This window comes from Mirounga leonina, unplaced genomic scaffold (assembly GCF_011800145.1).
Source record: "Mirounga leonina isolate KUSES-001 unplaced genomic scaffold, KU_Mleo_1.0 Mir_106, whole genome shotgun sequence".
Lineage (NCBI taxonomy): Eukaryota > Metazoa > Chordata > Mammalia > Carnivora > Phocidae > Mirounga > Mirounga leonina.
In genome coordinates this window covers 4,274,860-4,300,011 of record NW_023270232.1, presented here as the reverse complement: position 1 = coordinate 4,300,011, position 25,152 = coordinate 4,274,860, and the positions used below count along the sequence as shown (strand labels likewise).

At 36.7% G+C, this 25,152-nt stretch overlaps 1 protein-coding gene across 1 annotated transcript in view; it reads right to left on the bottom strand.

The window, feature by feature from the left end:
• The window catches only part of LOC118018005 (methylcytosine dioxygenase TET1-like), a 138,579-nt gene that overhangs the window by 26,883 nt on the left and 86,544 nt on the right, over window positions 1-25,152 (bottom strand). Inside the window, exons 5-7 of the mRNA XM_035016446.1 lie at window positions 24,950-25,040; window positions 24,294-24,387; window positions 2,947-3,158 (exon numbers count right to left, since the gene is read on the bottom strand). Of these exons, the coding sequence (XP_034872337.1) occupies window positions 2,947-3,158; window positions 24,294-24,387; window positions 24,950-25,040 (397 nt within the window). The remainder of the gene's footprint in view (window positions 1-2,946; window positions 3,159-24,293; window positions 24,388-24,949; window positions 25,041-25,152) is intronic.

Genomic DNA, 25,152 nt, shown 5'->3' with positions numbered 1-25,152 from the left:
GCATGCCTGACTGGCTCCGCCAGTAAAGCATGAGACTCTTTATTTTGGGGTCATGAGACTGAACCCCACAGTGGGTATAGAGATTACTTAAAAATTAAAAAGGTATGCTAGATCTACATTGAATGAAATAGAATAAAACTTAGGTTATTGGATTCTTGGAAAGATTAAATGAGACAATATATGTCTATCCTTCAAAGCAGTGCCTTCATACAAGAGTTACTATGTTTATTGTGAATCCACATACAAAAGAATTAGCAGACATTAGGGGCACCTGGGTGGCTCAGTTGGTTAAGCAACTGCCTTCGGCTCAGGTCATGATCCTGGAGTCCCGGAATCGAGTCCCGCATCGGGCTCCCTGCTCAGCAGGGAGTCTGCTTCTCCCTCTGACCCTACCCCCTCTCATGTGCTCTCTCTCATTCTCTCTCTCTCAAATAAATAAATAAAATCTTAAAAAAAAAAAAAAAAGAATTAGCAGACATTAAAAATAGTTTGTATATTACTGGCATTGTAAAGATAAGGTAAATGTAATGAAATGATGACATAAACATAAAGGAATACTCTTAAAGGTATGCAAATTAATTTTGTGTGGGGATCAGAAAGGGGACCTATATATTGTTTATATTTTATATAATGACATTTCTTTTTTTTTTTTAAAGATTGTATTTATTTATTTGACAGAGACACAGAGAGAGAGGGAACACAAGCAGGGGGAGTGGGAGAGAGAGGAGCAGGCTTCCCACTGAGCAGAGAGCCTGATGTGGAGCTCGATCCCAGGACCCTGAGATCATGACCTGAGCCGAAGGCAGATGCTTAATGACTGAGCCACCCAGATGCCCCATTTTTTTCTTTTTTAAAAAAGATTTTATTTATTTATTTTTGAGAGAGAGAGAGCACAAGCAGAGGGAGCGATAGGCAGAGGGATAGGAGAAGCAGGCTCCCTGCTGAGTAAGGAGCCCCATGCGGGACTCGATCCCAGGACCCCGGGATCATGACCTGAGCCGAAGGCAGACGCTTAACCAACTGAGCCACCCAGGCATCCTGAACATTTCTTTTTTAAAAAAGATTTTTATTTACTTATTTTTCTTGCAAAGATTTTATTTATTTACTTATCTATTTATTTATTTATTTTAGAGAGAGAGAGAGACAGAGAGGAAACACGAGCAGCGGGAGGGGTAGAGGGAGAAGGAGAGAATCTCAAGCAGGCCCCAAGTTCTGTGTGGAACCCAATGCAGAGCTTGATTTCTGAAAGAGTCCGGACGCATAACCTATTGAGCCACCCAGGCACCCGAAAGGTTTTTATTTTTTCAGTAATCTCTACACTGACCACGTGGCTCGAACTGAGAACCCGAGATCAAGAGTTGCATGCTGTGAGCCAGCCAGGCGCCACAGTATAATGACATTTCTTTTAAAAAGGAGAGACATATATGAGGAAAACTACACAAAACAATCCTGAAGACACAAAAGTAAACTTGAACAAATGGAAAGAAAAACCATGTTATGGGATAGGAAGATTCAATATCATTGTAAGTTAATTTAATGAAATCTCATTAAAAATGTCATTGGCTCTATTTTAAACTAGACAAATTCATTTTAAAGTTTATTTGGAAGCACAAACAGAAAAGAATAATAGAAAGCTTTGAAAAAGAGCGAGTAAGGTGAGCTATCCCTACCAAATACTAAAATACATTATAAAATCTCTATAATTAAAAAAAAATGTGGTACTAGTACCTGAAAAGCCAGGACAATGATATAAATTTTAAATACAAGAGAAGACTGTCTCATATGTAATTTTTGCTTACAGTTAAAGTGGCATTTCAAATCAAGGGGAAAGAAATGCTCTCTTGTAACTGGTGTTTTCTTAAATGGAAAAGAGGACAGAAATGGATCTCCTCCTCCCACTATTAACTAGCATAAATTTTAAGTACATCGCAGATTCACGTTTTAAAAATTTACAATTTCAACAAGAACTAAAAGAAAATATGGGTGAATTACTGTATAACTTGAAAGAGAGAAAAATGTTCTTAAATACCAGTTAAAATTCAGACACAAAAGAAAAAATAGATATGATTAATTATATTAAAAAGGAAAGGGGATGGGGCACCTGGCCGGCTCAGTTGCTGGATAATGTGCCTCTTGATCTTGGGGTTGTAAGTTCGAGCCCCATGGGTGTGGAGATTACTTAGGAAATAAAAAATAATAATAATAAAAAAAGGAAAACGCAAAAGATAACATAGCAGAAGTAAAAAGAAAAGTATCAAACTGGCAAAACCGTTTAGACATTATATAACAAAGTCTTAAGTACCCCAATACATGAAAGAAGCAATCCTTTAGAAATGAGCTAAAACAATTAACACGTAGTTGAGCAATAACTACCCCCACCCAAAAAGGCAAATGACTCTTAACCATATGAAAAAACTCATTCATAACATGAAAAATGCCATTTACCACTTACTAAAAGGGCAAAACCTCAAGTTTGACGTTATATTCCTGGCAAAACAGGAAAACAGGTACTCTCTTACATTGCTGAGAATATAGTACAATTCTCTATGGAGGAGCTTTTCCTTTCTGGAAAAAATCCCTCTCCTCCAGACTCTACGGGTGAGTGGGATCAGGCATCAAAGAGGGAAGCAGAAAAAGAATACTCTCTAAAGGCACCTGGTTGGCTCAGTCAGAGGAGCATGCGACTCTTGATCTCAGGGTTTGATCTGGGGTTGGTGAGCTGGGTGTAGATATTACAAACCAAGCAACCAACCAACCCTATAATGGTCTCAACTCTCTATGAAACGAAGTCTCTCTTTTTTGACCAAAAAAAAAAAAAAAAAAATTCATTCTTTAGTTTCAGAATACCTAAAATTCTATAATATGCATAACTGGTAGTTAATGAACTATGTAATATTACATGATAGAGGTGTGAATGGGAAAGCAGTACAAAACAGATTTGATTACTTTTCATTGAGCGTGCATCTTCGGTCTGTGGGATGACCATTGTATGACTTTAGGTTTTCAGTAAGCTCCGTGTACAATCTGTCAGCCATGGGGAGAGGAATGCCGTCCCATACCATGATAAGCACCACCATCACAGCTGTTGGACAGTGATGGCCTGTCCGTTGCCGAACCAAACAAAGAACTTTCTCTTCATCGCTGCCTCTTCTTAAAACCTGGAAAAGCATAATGCATTTATTTATAGAACAGAAAACACCTACAGTTGAGTGCAATGGATATCGTCTTTAAAGCTCTGTGTCCTTGCATTTTAGGTCTTTTTAAACATGACTATTTCTCAAAGGGTTGAAGCCTCTAGGACATTCAGTTTTCTGACTAGCTGCATCCACACAACTCCTCAGGGTATCCCAGGTTACTTGACTAAACAAACAACAGGCAGAACAGAAGTCTGTGGTATGTAGTTGTTATTTGTAAAAGTAGACCAAAGCAGTTTGTTTTATTTCACTGTTGATACAGTATTGCAAAATAGACAACACAGGATCTCCTGGAAAGAGCCTAACTATTCTGTTCTTCCACAAATGCCACATCGGGACAAATCTAGCTACATGCAAATAACCAGGGATTCCCAATATAAAAAATGAACTTCAGCACTGAAATTTAGCATTTGCGCAAAGTTAGGGATCTTTTCCTTGGGTGAATAGTTTTATTATACAGAATAATTAATATACAAAGCAATGTTCCTGCAATTTCTGTGATTTTTTTCCCCATGCTACCATAAGGATTTATCATACCCATATTATCATAAGATTAAGGTGGTTCAGTTGACATGGTGAATGTAAAATATAACAATTAATTTTGAATAGTGATTGATTTATCTTACATCGCCTCATACCCCTGGGGTGCTAAAAAGGCCTCAAACGTGTTTAAATATTGCCCAGTGGTCCCAGTGCTTACAAAAAGAATTACATAAAAATGTTGACAAGACATAAAACCAACCAATTCTGGTTAAAACTCCCTCCATATATCACAAATTTACGGAGCAAAGACACTGACCACATTAATCAGTACATAATCAGTAAATGATAAAGGTGCCCACCCCTGTGACCAAAACGGAGCAACCAACAGCATAATTAAGATTCCATTTTTGTTGCTATAATATTATATAACTTGAGATGAAACTTCTTAAGATGTTAGTTACCCAATATCACTTTCTTCTGTCACTCCAGATGGTTAACAATCATTGCTACCAAGGCATCCCTTGAGTAGAGTTGGCTTTAGGACCTTCCCCCTAAACACAATTATTTATATTAAAATTTTTTTCTATATTTATATGTCCTTTTACAGCCAAATAAGAATACATTCGCTTTCAAATAAGCTAAAAAATGATATACATTGTATCAAACAAAAATTTTCCAGATACTTTTTAAGTTATCAAAGAACATAGTTACATTGATCCAGTTTTGTATGGGAAATGCTAAAATGCTATTTATTAGGTATCTGCGCTTTTCCCAGATTTTTCCAAATATCCTTTAGTGAACACCAGAAAATTAAGCATAATGAGTCTCTAAATTCAGAGCTAGGTTCAATAAGCACCTTAGGTATTGCCTTGGTATGGATATTTGTGACCACCCAAAATAGATGTATTAAATCCTGAATCCCAATTGTGATGGTATTAGGAGGTAGGGCCTTTGGGAGATAATTAAGTCATAAAGGGGAGGCTCTCATCAATGAGATTAGTTTTCATATAAAATAGACACCATAGAACTCCCTAATGCCTTTAAACATGTGAAAACACAAAGAGAAGAGGGCCCTCACCCAACCATGCTGGCACCCTGATCTGAGACTTCCAAACTCCAGAATTGTGAGAAATAAATTTCTGTTGTATAGAAGCCACTCAGTCTGGTATTTTCTCATAGCAGTCTAAATGGAGGAAGACAAGTATTAAACCTGTGTAAGACCTATGAAAACTATAAAAACATTAAAAGAAATTAAAGATGACCTAAATAAATGGAGAGAAGTACCATGTTCATGGAATAGACACTATTATAATGTTGTCAATTTTCCCCAAATGGATTTCTAGATTTCATGCAATTGCAATCAAAATCCTATCAGAGCTTATTTTGTTTTGGGTGGAAGTTGACAAACTTGTGCCAAAGCTTAGATGGAAATGAAAGGAAGATGAAAGGCCAAGAAAATGAACAAAGGCAAAGTGATTTACGAGATTATCAATATCTATTGTAAAGCTATAGTAATTATAGTTTACTATTGGTGCAATGACACATAAACAGTTCAATAGAATAAAGAGTGCAGGAGATGCATATGTATATGGCATCAGACTTATGACAAAGTTGACACTGCAATAAAAAGTAGTCTTTTCAATAAATGGTACTATGTAATATCCATATGGGAAAAATATGAGCTTGAGTTATATTGTTGATCTAAATATGAAAGTTAAAACAGTAAATTTTTGGAAGAAAACATCTTCATGACCTTGAAGCAGGTAAAACAATTTTAGAATAAATTACCAAACTTAATAATTATAAAGAGTTAAGAAGTTGGATTATAGGGGTGATTGGTAGAGCATGCGACTCTTGATCTCAGGTAGGAAGGTCGAGCCTCATGTTAGTTGAAGAGATTACTTAAAAATAAAATATTAAAACACCCTGGATTACATTATGATTAAGAACTTCTGTTCATCAAAATCATTAAATAGCAATAGATTAAGAAGCTATAAAGGCAAGCAATACAGTGGGAGAAATATTGGCAATATATATAATTGACAAAATATTTTTACCCAAAATATATAAAGAAATTTCTCCAAGTGAGTAATAAAAACACAAAAGAAAACTGGCCAAAAAATTGAATAGGCTCAACACAAGAGAATATCAAACAGATGATGAACATATGAAAATATGCTCCACATTACTAGTCATGTAGCAAAGTAAAAAAATTTTAAAGTACCACATATGTTGGTGCAACTGCTATAGAAAACAGTCTGGAAGTTCTTCAAAAAATTAAAAATAGAACTGCCATGTGATCCAACAATTCCGCTTCTGAGTATACAACCAAAAGAGTTGAAAGCAAGGCCTAAAACAATTATTTGCCTATGCATGTTCATAGCAGCACTATTCACAACAGCCAAGAAGTGGAAACAACTCAAATGTCCATTGACAGATGAATGGATAAACAAAATGTGGCATATATGTATAGTGGAGTATTATTCAGACTTAGAAAGGAAGTAAATCCTGTTACATCCTACAACATGGGTCAACCTTAAGGAGATAATGTTAAGTGAAGTAAGCCAGTCACAAAAAAAGCAAATCTGTATGATTCTAGTTATATGACTACTCTAACATAGTCAAATTCATAAAACATAAAAGCGGAATGGTGGTTACCAGTGGCTGTGATTATGGGAAAATGGAGTTATTTAATGGGTATAAAGTTTCAGGTTTGAAAGATGACATTCTGGGGTTCTATTTCACAACAATGTGAACATATATATAACACTAATGAACTGTACACTTAATATTAAAAAAAAGAGGAAAGAGGTCTTAAAAAAAAAAGAGAGACACTACACTACACACCCAATAGAATGTCTAAAATGACAAAGAAAATGGGGAGCATTGATAAGAATGTGGAGCAACTGGAACACTTATACGTTACTCATGGGAATGTAATAAAAAATTTGGAAAAGCTGCAAAGATGCACATCCCCTGCCCCCATAACCCAGCAATTCCACTTCTAGGTATATAATCACACAAAAATGCATTCTTCTATTTCCCAAAGACAACACCAATATTCATAATTATCTCAAACTGGAAACAACTCCAGTGTCAATCACCGGAAGAATAAATCAGTAAATTTTAACTATTTATGATAACAGAACACCACTGAACAATGAGAATGATATACAACTACAGACAACATAAATTAATCTTACAATTCTAATGCTGGATAAAAGAAGACAAGGCAAAAGAATAATTACATTAAGACTGTGTTTATATAGAGTTCAAATCAGGCAAGATTAATCCATAATGTTAGAAGACACGAGAGTGGCTACTTTTACGGGGTAGCAGGAAGGGGGGACAAGAGGGCTTCTGAACTGCTAGTAATATTAGATGCTGCTCACACAATGGTGCTCACTTTAGAAAAACTCTGTGACTTTAGGATTTCTACAGCCTTCTGTATGTATGCTATAATTAATTTTAAAAAGTGTATCTTACCCTAATTAAAAAAAAAAAAGCCAGAAACCGCTTAGTCAATTTATGATCTCAGGATGTAGCAAGTTTCTTAACCTTTCTATAGTAGCACCAAAGAGCTAGGATCTAATAAATATTAGCCACTGTTTTATGTCTTTTTCTTTATTACTGCACACATGGCTCCTGAGCACAGAACTCAGCTCCTCAAATATTTGTTGAGTGGATGGTTAAAAACCACAAAAACCTAATGTGGTTGCATTTTATGAAAATTTCAAAAAGTCTAAGTTACACTATTGATATCAGACGAAAATTCTCATTTAAAAAAAAGAAGACTTTAAATGATACAAATGTCCCAAATTTTAAAACTTTTCTCGAGAATCACATTATTTCATAAGAGGAGGGTGTATTAATTTGTAAGCTCTTGAATTTGTGGCCACATGGCAGTCACTTCAGGTGGTAAATGGTGCATACAAACTTCTGTGAGTAATGTCTGTGACTACTTTTCTGTTATTTAAAAATATCTATTAGTATAATTTCCATTATATATTATGAAATTGTTATATCATACAGATATTTTTTTGCTAATTGTGTTGATTAAAAACATACAACAAATTGAATATGTTGGAACGAAAAATGTTTTAAACAGGATTCATAAGGGGCGCCTGGGTGGCTCAGTCGTTAAGCGTCTGCCTTCGGCTCAGGTCATGATCCCAGGGTCCTGGGATCGAGCCCCACACTGGGCTCCCTGCTCTGCAGGAGGCCTGCTTCTCCTTTCCTACTCCCCCTGCTGGTGTTCCCTCTCTTGCTGTGTCTCTCTCTGTCAAATAAATAAATAAAATCTTTAAAAAAAATAGCATTCATAAATATATTCCACTTATCTTTTTATATAAGCACAACTGAAATATAATTTAAATATCATAAAGTCCATCCTTTTATTTATTTATTTTTTTAAAGATTTTATTTATTTATTAGAGAGAGAGAGACAGCGAGAGAGGCAACACAAGCAGGGGGAGTGGGAGAGGGAGAAGCAGGCTTTCCGCAGAGCAGGGAGCCCGATGCGGGGCTTGATCCCGGGACTCTGGGTTCACGACCCGAGCCGAAGGCAGACGCCTAACCGACTGAGCCACTCAGGTGCCCCAAAGTCCATCCTTTTAAAGTATGAAATTCAGGAGTGCCTGGGTGGCTCAGTTGGTTAAGCATCCGACTCTTGATTTTGGCTTAGGTAATGACCTCAGGTTCCTGATATTGAGCTCACTTTGGGTTTCCCGTTGGGCTCCACACTGGGTGTGGAGCCTTCTTAGGATTCACTCTCCCTCTCACTTTCCCCACCATCCTCCTCGTGTGCTCAATCTCCCAAGATAAAGAAAGAATAAAAAATAAACCAATAAATAAAGTATGGAATTCAATGCTTCTTAGTATACTCAGAGTTGGCCGACCACTACCACTATATAATTTTATTTATTTTATTTTATTTTTTTAAAGATTTTATTTATTTATTTGACAGATAGATAGAGAGCACAAGTAGGCAGAGTGTCAGGCAGAGGGAGAGGGAGAAGCAGGCTCTCCGCTGAGCAGGGAGCCGGATGTGGGACTCGATCCCAGGACCCTGGGAACATGACCCCAGCCGAAGGCAGCCACTTAACTGACCGAGCCACCCAGGCGCGCCCCACTATATAGTTTTAGAACATTTTCATCCCCACCCCCATCCTTAGAAATCATGTCACATTTCCCCCTTTTCTCGGCCCTCAACAATTTTCTATCTCTATGGATTTTACTAATTTAGTTAGAATCCTCTAACTGGTGGACTTCTGTGTCTGGCTTCTTTCACTTCACGTATGTTCATTCAAATTTATAGCACTTATCAGTACTTCATTCCTTTTTACTGCCAAATAACGTTCCATTGCATGGATATGCCATTTATATTTATCCATTAATTGGTTGATTGCCATTTAGATTGTTTGCACATTTGCAATTATGATTGATGCTGCTAAGAACATTCATATAAGTTTTTCTGTAGACATGTTTTCGTTTCTCTTGGGTATACACTGAGTAGGGGAACTACTTGGTTATATAGTTAACTATGTTTATCCTTTTAAGGAACCATCAGACAATTTTCCAAAGTGGAATGACTATTTGATAATCACATTAGGAATGTACAAAAGTTTCCCATTTCTCTACATCCTCCTCAACCCTTGTTATTTTCTGTCTGTTATACCCATTGTAATATAAAGAGGCATCTCATTTTGAGTTTGATTTCCATTTCCTGATGAGTAACAATGTTGAGCATATTTTCTTAAGGCAGACACTTAAAGGAATGAGCCACCCAGGTGCTCCAGGAATTTTTTTAAGTCTTTATACAGGTCTTTTTTTTTTTTAATTACGATTTTTTAAAAAAGATTTTATTTATTTGTCAGAGAGAGAGTGCGCGTGCGCACAAGCAGGGGAAGCCGCAGGCAAAGGGAGAAGCAGACTCCCTGCTGAGCAAGGAGCCCGATGTGGAGCTCAATCCCCAGACCCTGGGATCATGACCCAAGCCGAAGGCAGACTCTTAACCAACTGAGGCACCCAGGCATCGCTTAATATATATATATATTTTTAAGTTTCAAGTAATCTCTACGCCCAACATGGGACTTGAACTCACACCTTCGAAATCAAGAGTCACATGCTCCACTGAATGAGCCAGCCAGAAGCCCCTACAAGTTCTTTATTAGACATCTGATTAGCAAATATTTTCTCCTATTCTTAGTTTTCTGACTTTTTTTTTTTTTTTTTTAAGATTTTATCCATTTATTTGACAGAGAGATAGAGCACAAATGGGGTGAGGGGCAGCAGGAGAAGCAGGCTCCCCTCCAAGCAAGGAGCCCGACACAGGACTCGATCCCAGGACCCTGGGATCATGTCCTGAGCTGAAGGCATACACTTAACTGAGCCACCCAGGCGCTCCCTATGTGTTTATTTATTTATTTTTTTTAAGGATTTATTCATTTGAGAGAGAGCAAGGCAGAGTGTGTCTGTGTGTGTGTGTGCGCGTGCGTGCATGGAGGGGGAAAGGGTAGAAGGAGAGGGAGAGGGAGAGACAGAATCCCAAGCTGACTCCCCACTTACCCTGAAAGGATGAAAGGGGGCATGATCCCACAATTCTGAGTTCATGACCTGAGCCTAAACCAAGAGTCCGATACTCAACCGACTAAGCCACCCAAGTGCCCCCCGTGTGTATATTTCATTTTATGTTAATTATACCTCAATAATTAAAATAAAGGGAAAAAGAAAATATAATTGGCCATTGAAAGGCTGTTTACTGAGTAAGTCTTTAAGTCACTTTGGCATTTCATTGTAAAGTTTTAGTTAAAAAAATATGGTATATAACAACTAAATGTAAACAAGTGATCCTGGGTTGAATTTAGACATGAGACAAAATTTGCTTTCTTTTTCCATAAAGGAAATTATTAGTTAATAAGACCTAAAGATTAGACAATGATATTATAACAGCATCGATAATTGTCCTGTAGCTTTGTTAAGAGTTTCATCATTGTTTTGTGGTAATAGGGCAATGTCCTAGCTTTTTTTTTTTTTTTAAGACTATTTTCTTTTTAATTTTTTTTAAAGATTTTATTTATTTATTTGACAGAGAGAGACACAGTGAGAGCAGGAACACAAGCAGGGGGAGTGGGAGAGGGAGAAGCAGGTTTCCCGCCGAGCAGGGAGCCCGATGTGGGGCTCGATCCCAGGACCCTGGGATCATGACCTGAGCTGAAGACAGATGGTTAATGACTGAGCCACCCAGGCGTCCCAAATTTTTATTTTTTTTAGAAGTAATTTCTACATCCAATGTGGGGTTTCAACTCATGACCCTGAGATCAAGAGTCTCATGCTCCTCTGACTGAGCCAACCAGGTGCCCTGCAACGTCCTGGTTTTATGAAAAACACAACAAAGTATTTAGGGGTAAAGGGTGTCATGTTTACAAATTACTATTAAATTGTTAAGAAAAAATAGAGAAGGGGAGGAGCAAAGGAGAGAGAAGGAGGGAGTATGAAAAATAAAGAAAAGCTAATTTGGTAAAAAGCTACATTTGGGAAATGTCAGGAAAGAGTATAGAGAAATTCTGCACTATTCCTGCAATTTTTGAATAAGTCTGAAATTATTTTAAAATTATAAGTTTAAAAATATTTCTATGGTGCTGACCAAAGTTTTATATTGTATATTTTATTCTCAATACAAGCTTGGGGGTGCCTGGGTGGCTCAGTTGGTTAAGCGACTGCCTTCGGCTCAGGTCATGATCCTGGAGTCCCGGGATGGAGTCCCGCATCGGGTTCCCTGCTTGGCAGGGAGTCTGCTTCTCCCTCTGACCCTCCCCCTCTCATGCTCTCTCTCTCTCTCTCATTCTCTCTCTCAAATAAATAAATAAAATTAAAAAATCTTAAAAAAAAAAAAATACAAGCTTGGGATTCAAGTGTTCATGACCCATAGAAATGGAAGACAATTCCAAAACAGAGCTACTGGATGTGTGGGGTCATAGGTCAAGAGATAAGCCACAGGAAGATCTCTGGATGGAAGTACCAACTCCAGTGATTTAAAAAACAGGCCACTGTCAGAAACCAAGGAAGAAGGGCAAAGAGTAAGTTTTTACATAAACTGATGAGCAATGGACACATTTTTGGCAAAATAAAAGATCTATTTTGAATTAAAGTCAATCTGTGGGACAATGAATATTCAGTGTTTATTTTTAGATAACATCTGAAGTAAATTAATGTAAACTAAAAAATACATGAATTTAGAGAAAGCAATTAGTAGTAAGTCCAAAATACTGTCAGGTTAGCAAGATGTCATTTTGTCTAATTATGATATGCTATGAATTGAAATCACCTGGGAAGCCAATTAAATACGACCATAAGTGAAACAATTCAAATGCAAAATTGAACGTACAGTATCATTTCAACTAATGGGGATAATACTAGCAATGTATTTTTCTATTGTAATACTGTTAGGGGGGTAATAGAAGACATTTGTAAGGGGTCTGTATGAATAAGTGTGCAAAGTAGGGCTAAGTCTTTCTGTTTGGAGTGGGAAGGCTTCATGGAGGAGACTCTTCTTAAAGGACTCTTAAGACCTTGCCACTAGAGAGAAGATAGTACAAAGGCAATGCTAAGATTTTGAAAGCAAGCTCCACGAGGCAAGAATGTTATTTAAGGAAGAATTCTGCTAACTATATTGATACCAGATGGCTTCTGTGATTTATAAAACCTCCATTATTAAATTATTATACATAGTTGGTTCTATTTCTGGGATCTCTGACATTAAGATGATGCATGCAGTGTATATAAGATGTAGCTCAAGGGTCAGTATCTCCCCAAAGCCTTTCCTGGAACCCTCGCCTCCAAACATTACACTTGGTCTCCTCCCTGCTCCCTCTATATGCTATTCTCATCCAGGCAAGTGGTAAGATTTAACAGTAATTAGAATGCTGGTGACTGCTTAAGGCAGGGTCATCAATAAGCTCACCCAAGATGACATAGTATAGACAGGCTGATTGAAGAGCTGAGGAGTGATGGGGAAAAGCTGTGTTACAGAAGCCAAACAACACATGAACTTCTCAGAAGAGCGAAGTGTAACCAATAGTTTGAGCTGCTGAAAAAAGGCTATGAGGACCTAGAATTTTCTTTGGCAGTTAAGGAATTAGTTGATCATTGGGATAGCACTTTCAGAGAAAGGGTAGAGAAAGAAGATAGATCAGTCTGATATCATTAGGAAAAGATTTCCTAGCAAATCTCTGACAGAATTCCCTTATCCTAGGTTATAAATTTTTCTGCCTCAACAGCCTATTATGAATAGCCCTGAAAAGTACATATTAAACTTACTGTCTGAGAACCTGGTCTAGATGGGACAACCTATCGAAATAATCGTGGGAAGCTCTTAAGGTAGGTTAGGCCAGAATCAAGAGCAATAACCATGGGGCGCCTGGGTGGCTCAGTCGTTAAGCGTCTGCCTTCGGCTCAAGTCATGATCTCAGGGTCCTGGGATCGAGCCCTGCATCGGGCTCCCTGCTCTGCGGGAAGCCTGCTTCTCCCTCTGCCACTCCCCCTGCTTGTGTTCCCTCTTTCTCTGTCGAATAAATAAATAAAATCTTTTTTTTTTTTAAGATTTTATTTTATTTATTTGACACAGAGAGAGAGAGACAGCTAGAGAGGGAACACAAGCAGGGGAAGTGGGAGAGGGAGAAGCAGGCTCCTGGCCGGGCAGAGAGCCCGATGCGGGGCTCGATCCTAGGACCCTGGGATCATGACCTGAGCCGAAGGCAGACGCTTAACAACTGAGCCACCCAGGCGCCCCAATAAATAAAATCTTAAAAAAAAAAAAAAAAGAGCAATAACCTAGGATATTCTAAATAACCTCTGGTCTAGGGAGGTTTAGGACAACTCATTACTATGCATATAAAATTGGTGGAGAAAGGGGCCCCTGGGTGGCTCAGTCAGTGGAGTGTCTTGACACTGGGTCAGGTCATAATCCCAGGGTCCTGGGATCGAGTCTTGCATCAGGCTCCTTGCTTGGTGGGGAGCCTGCTTCTCCCACTGCCCCGCACCCTGCTTGTGCTCTCTCTCTCTCAAATAAATAAATAAAATCTTAAAAAACAAAATAAAAAAAACTAGTAGAGAGAGAAGACTGTCCTGAAAAAATTACTGTTACAATTTCTAAAGAAGCAAATGGAAGGTAACAGTGTTTTCATATCTTTAGGGCACAGAAGGAAGAAACTAAAAGACCAAGAGAGGTTTCTACTAGGGCAGGCAAATTTAGATTCTAGTCATCGTATATTTATATAGGCAAAAGAAAAACAAAGTATTTAAACAGCTGTCTAATCTCCCTACTTCCAAAAAAACAGAGAATATTAGGTGTTCCAGACAAAGTTTTTTCTTTTCTTAAATGAGAGGGAATAGGCCTTCTAAATTTAAAAAAATATTCTTTAAAGCTCAAGCAAAGCATATAGTATCTGCCTAACAATGGTCTGCTCTAGTGGGTGAACAATGTCAGCAAAAATGGACATGTAGAAAATGAAATGGAATTTTAAATCAATGAAAAAATGTCAAATTAACTACCTGATCCATACATAAAATTATGAAAGCACAAGAGACACTATTTTTATAACAGTAGGGCAAGGAAAGACTTCCTTAGCAACATGAAAAGCTGAAGGTATATAGTGACATAGATTTGACCTGCTAAGAATTTCAAACTTCTGTACAAAGATAACAATCAAGCACTGAGGCTATAAGAAAATCTAGGATTAAACAATGGCAAACTTTATAATAGAAGTTTTATTTACAAAAAAGATAATGTAAACAAAACAAAAAATGGTTATGAAGAGTAACTGCATGAAGAAATACAAATGGTTAATAAACATTTAAAAGAAACCACACTTTACTAGTTAAAATCCAAGTTCATTCACAATATCAATTTTTACTTACTAGGTGACAATGATGAAATAGATTACACTATTAGATATATATATATATACACACAAATATAATTCTATTTTTGAAGAATTAACATTAACTAAAAGGTTTATTGTTAACCCAAGTATTATAAGCAAAGAATTTGTAAGCCTTTTTTAACAGTTAAGGGAGTTTCTCAGATGCCTTCTTTATAATTTCTAATACTGCATCCAAACCACACACGAAGATTTCCATTTCAGTATATAAGGAGGAGCAAATGCTCTTGGGTAGATTCTGCTCCAAAACAATCGAATGCTTATTTAATCAAGTAAGCTTTTACTGAAATTAATAAAGTTGTAGAATAATCAGTTTTTACTATAAGTAATATTGACCCTGTCACTTCTTTGCTCAACATGCTTCAGCAGTTGTCTATCATATGTAATTGAAAGTTTGAAACACCAAAACTTAATTTGTATATACTGGAAGTTGTGAAACATCATTATCTCAGAGGGTAAATTTAAGATGGATTTTAAAATTCGAAAGTAATAAATTTTTATTTATTTATTTATCTACTTATTGAGGGGGGAGTAGTGGGAGAGAGAGAATCTTAAGCCAACTCCACGCCCAGCGGGTCTTGATCTCACAACCCTGAGATAGTGAACTAAGCCCAAATCAAAAGTTGGATACTTAACCAACTGAGCCACCCAGGCACCCCCGAAAGTAATAGATTTTTATGCAAAGGAAATAATCAATAAAACTAAAAGAAAACCTACTGAATGAGAAAAGATACTTGCATATGACATAACCAATAAAGGGTTAGTATCCAAAACATACAAAGAACTGATACAACAACATGCAAAAACTGAATAATCCAATTAAAAAATGGACAGAAGACAGGAACAGACATCTGTCCAAAGAATACATACAGATGGCCAACAGACACATGAAAAGATTCTCAACATCAGGGAAATGCAAATCAAAACCACAATGAGATATCACCTCACACCTGTTTGTGACTAAAATAAAAACAATACAAGAAACAAGTGTTGGCAAGGATGTGGAGAAAAAGGAACCCTCGTGCACTGCTGGTGGAAAAGCAAACTGCTGCAGCTAGTATGGCAAACAGTACGGAGGTTCCCAAAAATATTAAAAATAGAAATGCCATATGATGCAGTAATTCCACTACTGGGTATTTATCTAAAGAATATGAAAACACTAATTCAAAAAGATATATGCACCCCTATGTTTACTGCATTATTTATAATAGCCAAATTATGGAAGCAGCCCAAGTGTCCGCTGATAGATGAATGGATAAAGATGTGGTATACATACACACTAGAATGTTACTCAGCCATAAAAAAGAATGAAATCTTGTCATTTGCAACAACATGGAATGAGCTAGAGAGTATAATGCTATGTGAAATTAGTCAGAGAAAGACAAATACCATATGATTTCATTCATATGTGGAATTTAAGAAACAAAACAAGTGAACAAAGAAAAAAAAGGGGGGAACCCAAAAAACAGACTCTTAACTATAGAGAACAAACGGATGGTTACCAGAGGGGAGGTGGGTGGAGGGATGGGTGAAATAGGTGATGGGGATTAAGGAGGGCACTTGTCCCAATGAGCACTGAGTAATATATAGAATATTTCAATCACTGTATGGTACACCTGAAACTACATTAGCCCTGTATTTTAACTATATTGGAATTAATTTTTGAGTATATCAAATAATCACGTGGGAGACAAAGTAGAGCCAACAGAAAATGATGGTGGCCAACCAAAAAACCCATTGATTATTTATCATTTAAACCCACACACACGTTTATTTGATCACACACACATATATACAAATATATATATATGTACATTCATTTCATCACATAAAACAAAATAAAAATGCAGCCCAAAGACATTTAAAGCAGAATCCTGGGACAAAGGAACCAAAAAGGGAAAGATCACATACATGTATAAATCCAGGCAAGATCGTTGGAAAACTTTTAGATACGTGGTTTACTCCCTTTCCAAAACTCTGGTCACCTCAGAAAACCTTCACTTGTATAAATTGTATATATTCATCTCCACACTTGTTCTACTGACCAATAAACAATCCTACAGAGGGGAACCCATGAACTATTTCCTGGTGTGAACTGATCAGGCACTGGAGCCATCTGGGGAGCCTACTGCTTCAATCTTCTCCCTACTCCTGCCACCACCCCAGAGGCTCAACTGTGGTGGGTGTGTGTGGGGGCGGGGGGAGAGGTAGGAGTTAGTAGTATAAGGAGTTAATAGAGCCTACTGGATCCAAGAAACTACATCCTTTCCGTCAAAAAAGTACATCCTTTCCACCAAAATCTACTGAGTAACAGGATAACTAGTCCCTGACAAGACCCACAGTGACAACACAAAAGAGTCAGAAACAACTACTGAAGGCTAACAATTATGGGGGAGCGTTAATGATTACCTAGCGAAGAAAACAGTGTTAAAAGCAAGGGCAAAGCAATGTCAGATTGGCTCAGAAAGTTGTGCTGCCCAGTTAGAATTTGCTGTTAGGCTTTTTGTGTGTGACCATTAAAAAAAGAAGCAATAAGCCTCTCCTTCAAGAAAAGGAGGCAAGTGCAGCACAATAAAAATAGGATAGAATTCAACCATGATGAACAAATGTAAGCCTGCATGTAAGGTGAAAAAATTTACACAAAATCACACAATATCTCATTTAGGTCAGGGCTTAATATCAAATACAAAACAAATATACACTGGGCAAGATGCAAAATAAATGTGGAACAATGCAACCCACTAGTTAATTGTTTACTGGATTCCTTAGTTTAAAATGACTGATCTTCCTCTACCCCTTCCTCTTACTTCATTCCTGCATAAAACATCCATATAGGAATTATTCTAGTGCTATTCAAAATAATCTGTTATAAAGTCCTAAAAAGTATGGAGACTATGGAGACCTAATCCTCTCTTTTTTTCATTTAACCTCTCTCTATCAAAAGTTCAAATTTTCGATGGACAACTTTATCAATTCCAATACTCAAAGTTCTGCATTCCTCAGAAAAGAGCGAATAATGAATACCACAGCAAAACTATTCCAAGATACCAATTCAAATTCAAAACATTCAATATTCTAAGGCAGTCCTATTTAAGCTCTATATTCATTCACTCAACAAAAATTTATTCAGTGTTGACTATGTGCTGGGCAGTGCTTTGGGCACTTGCAACGAACATACGAATATTTTAAATAACTTGGAAAGTTTGCAAAAAATAAAGTTTGATTAATATTTTGATTTTACTAACATATAATCATTTAGGACACCTAGCTTTTCTTTTTCACAGATACAGAATATAAATTCTTTTTTTATCAAGATTATACTTTTGACTTGTCATTAGTAGATATCAAAATGTTCATTAAGTTGCTTAGCAACTGTGCATTACTTCATTCCTTATTTTGGATTGTTTTTGTATTTGTGAAAAGTGCCAGATATGTATCACTACGTACTGAAATGTTCTATTTATTCTGAAAGAAATACTGCAAAAGGGAAAATAAAGTAATTTTGCTACCACTGCTTCCTGAAAAATGCTAAATACTTTTTTCTCCCTAAGAGCCCTTGAAGACTTAATAATAGCAACAGAAACTTGCTACCAAAATCTTTGAACTGTAGATTTCATATTTGTCTTCATAAAAAAAAAAGGAGGTATACACTAAATTCTATCGGTGTAATTATTATTACATAAGAGAAGGTTTGAAAGGCAAGAAGGAAGAATTCTCCAAAATCCCACCACTTATCCCACCAGTTACTTTGCTCTCTTTTGGATTACTTACTCTAGGGAGAGCCAGCTGCCACATCGAAGGATATTTTTACCCCTTGATACTTAATGGCAGGCAAGAAAGTAAAGGATTCAGAATTATTTAAGAGATATAGATTAATGAACCTATGTCAACTATCAATGCCAGATATTGGGAACCAATCTCTGCTATTTATTTCAGCAAATGTGCAAGGTACTATGTAAGGACAAGATACAAAAAAAATGAAGCACAACAATACTATCCTGTGGAGAAGCATGTAAGTGGAGGGAAAAAGCAAGAAAAAAAAACATTTTTTAAGGTTATTTATTTATTTGAGAGAGAGAGAGAGCATGGTCAAGTGTGAGCAGGGAGAGGACTAGAGGGAGAGGAGAGAGAAAATCCCCAGCAGACAAAGCACAGAGCCCGATGCAGGGCTGCATCCCACGACCCATGAGATCATTGCCTGAGCCAAAACCAAGAGTCAGAACCTTAACTGACTGAGCCACCCAGGTGCTCCCCAAAGCAAGAAAAATTGCCACAAAAGTCAGGATGGGAAGTTTTTAGGGCTTCTGGGAATCTAAGAATGCTCTATTTTTGACCTGGGTAGTTGCTTCATTAGTATTTTCTTTATAATTATAGGTAAACCATACATTTATATTTTATGAACTTTTCTGCTGATAATGTCTGTTGACATAATGAAAAATGTTAATAATAGCATTATTTTGTGACTAAAGATCCACAAAGGACTTACTCTTTAGAAAAAAATAGGACTAAGTCAGATAGATTAGATATATCACATATTAAATATTTGATACTTTTTTTTTTTGAAGATTTTATGTATTTATTGAGAGCAAGAAAGAGTGAGAGAGAGCTGAGCAGAGAGCACGACGGAGGGGTCCAACCCCAGGACCCCGGTATCATGCATGACTGGAGCCAAAGGCAGACAGTCAACCAACTGTACCACCCAGGTGCCCCAAGTATTAGATACACTGGACAAGGCTGAGATAGATATATTTTATGATGCTAATGTAGTGTCTTTAACATATTGATATTTTTAGTGAAGAAGAGAGATGGAATATTGTGTTAGGCATCTCCAAGATGTTCCCAGTGACTGCCACCACCTGGTATTTACACCCTTGCATAGAACTTCCTACACCGGGGGTGCCTGGGTGGATCAGTTGGTTAAGTGTCTGCCTTTGGCTCAAGTCATGACCCTGGAGTCCTGGGATGGGGATAGAGGCAGGGAGCCTGCTTCTCCTTCTGTCTGCCACTCTGCCTGCTTGTGTTCTCTCTCTCTCTCTGACAAATAAATAAATAAAAATCTTAAAAAAAAAAAAAACTAACTATACTGAATAGGACTCACTTGTGTAGCAACTTCCAAGGCTAATGTCATAAAAGACATTGTAGTCTCTTCCTTGTTATCACTGATTGACTCACTACGGGGAAAACTAAGTTGCTATGACATGAGGAAATACTTAAGAAGTCCTATGGTAAGAACGCGAGGTTTCTAGCAAACAGCCATCAAGGAAAAGCCTCCTGCAAATGACCCGTCCAGCTCCACTCCATACTCCGCAGTCAAATTTTTCAGATGACTGCAAGCTCGTGCGAGACCCTCTTCCAGAAGCACTCTATTAAGCTACTCATAGATTCTCGACTTTTTTTTTTTCAAGTAGACTCCATGCCCAATTTGGGCTTGAACGCATGACCCTGAGCTTAAGTCGCATGCACAGGTGCCTGGGTGGCTCAGTTGGTTAAGCAACGGATTCTCAATTTCTCTTGATTTTTGCTCAGGTTGTGAGATTAAGCCTTGATCTGGCTCTGCACTCAGCGGGGAGTCTACTTGAGGTTCTTTCCCTCTGCGCCCCCCAAACCCCGCCCATTCCCATGCTCTCTCTCATTCTCTCAAATAAATAAATCTTAAAAAAAAAAAAAAAAAGTCACATACTCTACTGACTGAGCCAGCCAGGTGCCCCAGCTCTCAGATTCTTGACCCACAAAAACCCTATGAGATAATAAATGTTTACTGTTTGAAGCTACTAAAGTTGAATACTTGTTAAGCAGCAACAGATAACTAATAGATTGTCAGTTAATTCCTTAGAATGATCTTTATAAAACATAAACCAGATAGAGAACATCTCCCTAACTAAAATGCTTCAAGGCTTCATGTTCATGGACTAAAACCTAAACTCCACGCTATGGTGTATAAATTCATTCATGCTCTTGCTTCTGCTTATACATTTTTACCCTCACCTGGTTCCATTCTCCACCTACTTAAAATCACTGGACGCCTCTGAGATTATTAAAGAATATACTCTCTTCTTTTACCTTTGTATTTGCTGTTTTCTCTGCTTAGGAATGCTCTTCCCTGCATTCTTGAGAGTATTCTTTGCATACTTGGCTCTTTTTTGTCACTCAGTTCTCAGCTTAAATGTTCCCTCCCCAGAGAGGCCTTCCCTGATGACCTGATCATGAGAACGCTCTGGAAAATTCCCACTAAACAGAGGAACAAGATAAGGTTAGGCCATATTTAAAGCCACATAAAACTGGAGTTAGCCTGTTTGACTAATTGCATTAAATGAAAAGAAAGAAATTAATATAAAATTTGGAAAGGAGAATACAAATTTGTCACTATAGATTACACAAGTGTACTTCTGATACACAAGAAAAATAAACTGGAAAAACAAGAAACATGTAAACTCTAGAAACAAAACATTAAAACTGGCTCAGTTGGCGGAGCATGACTCTTGATCTCGGGGTTGGGGTTCTCTACACGTTGAGTGTAGAGATTCTTTAAAAAAAAAAATCAAAATACCTCTGAAGGACAAAAGAAGGCATTAGCTAATAGAGAGGTATACTACCTAGGATAGAAAGACTAAACATCAAAGAGAAGTAAATTCCCCAAATTTTCTGTGCAATATGGTTCCAATAATAATACCAATAGGACTTTATTCTTGCAATTAGACAATTATTAACTCATGGAAAGATAAACAAGGCAAGAAAAGTCAAGAAATTTCTGAAGAATTGAAATAAGGAATTAGCTCTATCAGATACAAAAACCTAAATAATTAATTTGATGCTTTACAGGAGACACAACATTGGGATAACAGAACTGAAAATCTACTAACATAAACAAATACAAATCAGTGGAGAAAAGATGGACAATTAAGTAAGTGGTGTCGGATGGCAGGGTAGTCATCTGAAAAAAATATAAGTTGTTACCAATATTCTACACACACAAAATGAATAAAATAAATGCAGAAAAATGAAATTAAAATACAACAAAAAGAAAATGGAAGATTTATAAGCTAGAAGTGCTAGATTTTTCTAATTAAGACACAATATACTAAAATCATTAAAGAACAGATGAAAAATATTTTTCATCTATAAAATATTTCCCCAACTTTAAAAAAATATTTTAAATATAAAACTTCATTTAAAAAATCTGAATGTTAAAAACAATGACAAACTGTGGAAATCCATCTGCAACTTTTATCACAAATGTCAATTTTCTAAAGAGGCTCCCATAAAATCAATGGAAGACTATTAATCCATAGAAAAATGGGCAATCTGTACATTATTTCCTACTTTAAAATGCTTTGGAATCAACCGTATTTCTTTTGCAAAAGAGTAAACAAAACAAAAAATAAACATCACTGGCGATTGTTTAGAGATATCTTCACCCAAGCTATTACACATAGAGGCTGCCTGATATGAGTGCTTTGTGGGGACTAAGAAAAGGATGTACTTTCATAGCTGAGTTAACACAGTGTGGAAAGCAGTGCATGATAGGACAAGAGATTGATCCATGAAATGAGGAAACAATAGTTCAAAACTAGTTGCGGAGCATTTTAAAGAAATTTCATTTAGCTCTTGAGAGGCAAGGTGACCCCAGCAAATATATGTGTTCCTGGAGGGTAAAGTAAACGGTAGCCAGCAAGCCTAGTCTCAAACTGGCTGATAGAACTCTGGGCCAGTTTCTTTCTTTCCATCTACAAAATGAAATGACTGGTAGATCTTAATTCATGTTTGCATCCCCACTATGTGGCCTAGGGCCTGGCAATCAATAGAAAGTAGACAACAAGCACAAGTTTCTTCACTTATTTTTCTTGTTCTGAAATGGGTTTTTTTCTGTTGCTGTTGTTCTAAAATTCACACATTATAACAAATTGAAGGCAGTTTATCTTAGTTGGTAATTGATTCTATTTCATATAATAGAAAACCCGCAAATCACTGGTTTTAAAAAAGTAAAAAAAAAATTGTTTCTCTCCCATGTTAAAGAAATTCAGATTTAAGAAGGGCTGAGGTTGGTATGGCAGTTTTACTGGTATCACCAAGAATTTGGGCTCCTATATTTCTTCCCACTACCCTAGTACGTAGCTTCCACTATCACGTCAATTTAGGCTTCCAGATGGCTGCTGGAGCTCCAGCCATTAAATCTATGTTCTATAAATGTTGCGTGAAAGGAGACAGACACAAAAGAGCATATACTATATGATTCTAGTTATATGAAGTTCATTAAAAAACAAAAACAAATGTTATGGAGATAAATGTCAAAATAGTAGTAATCATTATATGGAATTACTGACTGAGAGGGGCGATGAGGGAGCCTTCTGGGTGCCTAAAATGATTATATCATTATCCAGATAGTGTTATACACATGAAGAATAACCTCAATAGATACATTTAGGATTTGTGCACTTGACTATATGTAAGATAACTAAACAAGGGAAATCCCAGATCTCTGAGCTTATGTGTATTTTGACAAGACTAGACTTCAATCTATCTCCAGACAGACTGAAGAAATGAGGCATCCTAAAGTATTCAGTGTTCAGAGTGCAGCTCTTGTGCTTGTAACTGCTGTCACCTCCCAAAGTTGGAAAAGTAACTAGGACAAATAGTCTACTACTAGAGTAGCTATGGGTGTGGCAATTGTCTTGCTTTAGGAATACCCGAGTTTAAATCCTACCTCTGGCGGAAAAAAAAAAAAAAATCCTACCTCTGTTTTGCATTTGTTTTTCTCCAGAAGATGTATGAAAATAGTGACCTTTACCTTATTCAAAATCATAATGGAGTCCTTGTGTGAGGATTTATGAGGCAATGTATATCAAGTTCTTAACATAGTGCCTGATACGTAATAAAAGATAGTTGCTATTATTTTATTACCATTGTTGCCATCATCATCATTAAAAACTTTTTTTTTTTACATCATCATCATTATTAACAAATGATGGAACAGGGATCTCAAATGATTCTATGGTCAAAAATTCCAAATCAATGTTAATATCCTTGTGTGGATATGAATATCCTATTGAATATATACATTTGGCTATGAACTTGGTTTTCACTTGAGAACTTCCTAAAGAAGCTGAATACAGCTCTTCTTATGGTTCTGCATGTTTAGAAAACTCCAAGTAGGAAAAAAAAAAAAAAAGAAAGAAAGAAAGAAAAGAAAACTCCAAGTAGTCATGGGAACAGTTTTGGGAGTATGTCATAAAAAATTTAGTTTTTTTTTTTTTTTTAATAAAAAATTTAGTTTTGCCCTCAGAATCGTATGACCCTCATTAAGGTGGTCCTATGGATAATGACTTGGGAAATAATCACAAAATACAGAGACACAGAAAAGCTATAAAACAGTATGAACAGTTCAGTACCATTTATTTATGCTATCCTGTTATAACTGCATTAAAAGATCTTGAAAAGTACACAAGAAACTGGTAAAAGTGGTGACCTTGGGGAGATGAAGATCACTTGGTAATAATTGTGAACTTTTGTTCATTTAACATAAAAAGCCCAGGCTAAGATAAATCATTTCCTTATTATTTCCCAGGGAATAATGAGAGTTGATACTTTTCTAATCCACATTTTCAGGGAAAGTAACTTGATTAATTTTGTATGTGGAATAAATTCATTTTTGAAAAAAGCGTAAGTACAAAATACTTACCCACTTTGCAATTGGACACCCGTGAGAGCTTTTTCCTTCTTTTCCCGTATACACTACAATTTCTATCCTTACTGCGTTTCCTTTTTGACCATACCTGAGTACAAAACACAGTGGAGGGAAAATAATTGCAATTAATGGCGATATACCCTTTTAACATCTTAAGGTACAGAAGATACAGATTTACAGAAGTACAGAAACCCAACACCCCAATTGTTAAAATTTACATTTGTTAAAAATTTACTTTTGTGTGGCAAATATTTTTATTTGTTATCCCATTCTGTTTACTTATCCTTAAAGATCACTCATTTAAAAAATGGACTGGCTCCAAGACAAGTTTAAGGGATGTGAATGCAGTGTTGTTGGAGGTAATTTTAACTATTTCTACCATTATACAATGATATCAAAATAAGTATTTCTGGATTTAACAAAGACAGCCTTGCTTTGTGAGTGTCTTGTTGAGTGCCCAAAGGCTCACGTGATGAGCGACTTAGCAGGGACACCAGGACACTATTCTTTTCCTGGGCCCTAAGAAACATCCGAATTATACTCCTGAAGGCTTTCCATTCACTTCTCATTTGTTCCCAGAGATCAGTCTCTCTGCATTGAGTCAGGTGCACAATAATGAATGATTTTAACAGGGAAGGATATTTCCTCACCTATTCTCCATGATTTCCCTGACAGCAGCAACACTTGGTCCTGCCCCAAGGTGTGTATAATATGGGCCTTTGTCTTTTTGTATAACTCGATCTGTGGAAGGAATAAGATTATTAGACCCAAAGCTATACAGAATTGCACAGGGGCATGGAGGAGCTATTTTTATTAATTCTTTTTTTTCTTTTTCAATTCAGAACAATTTATC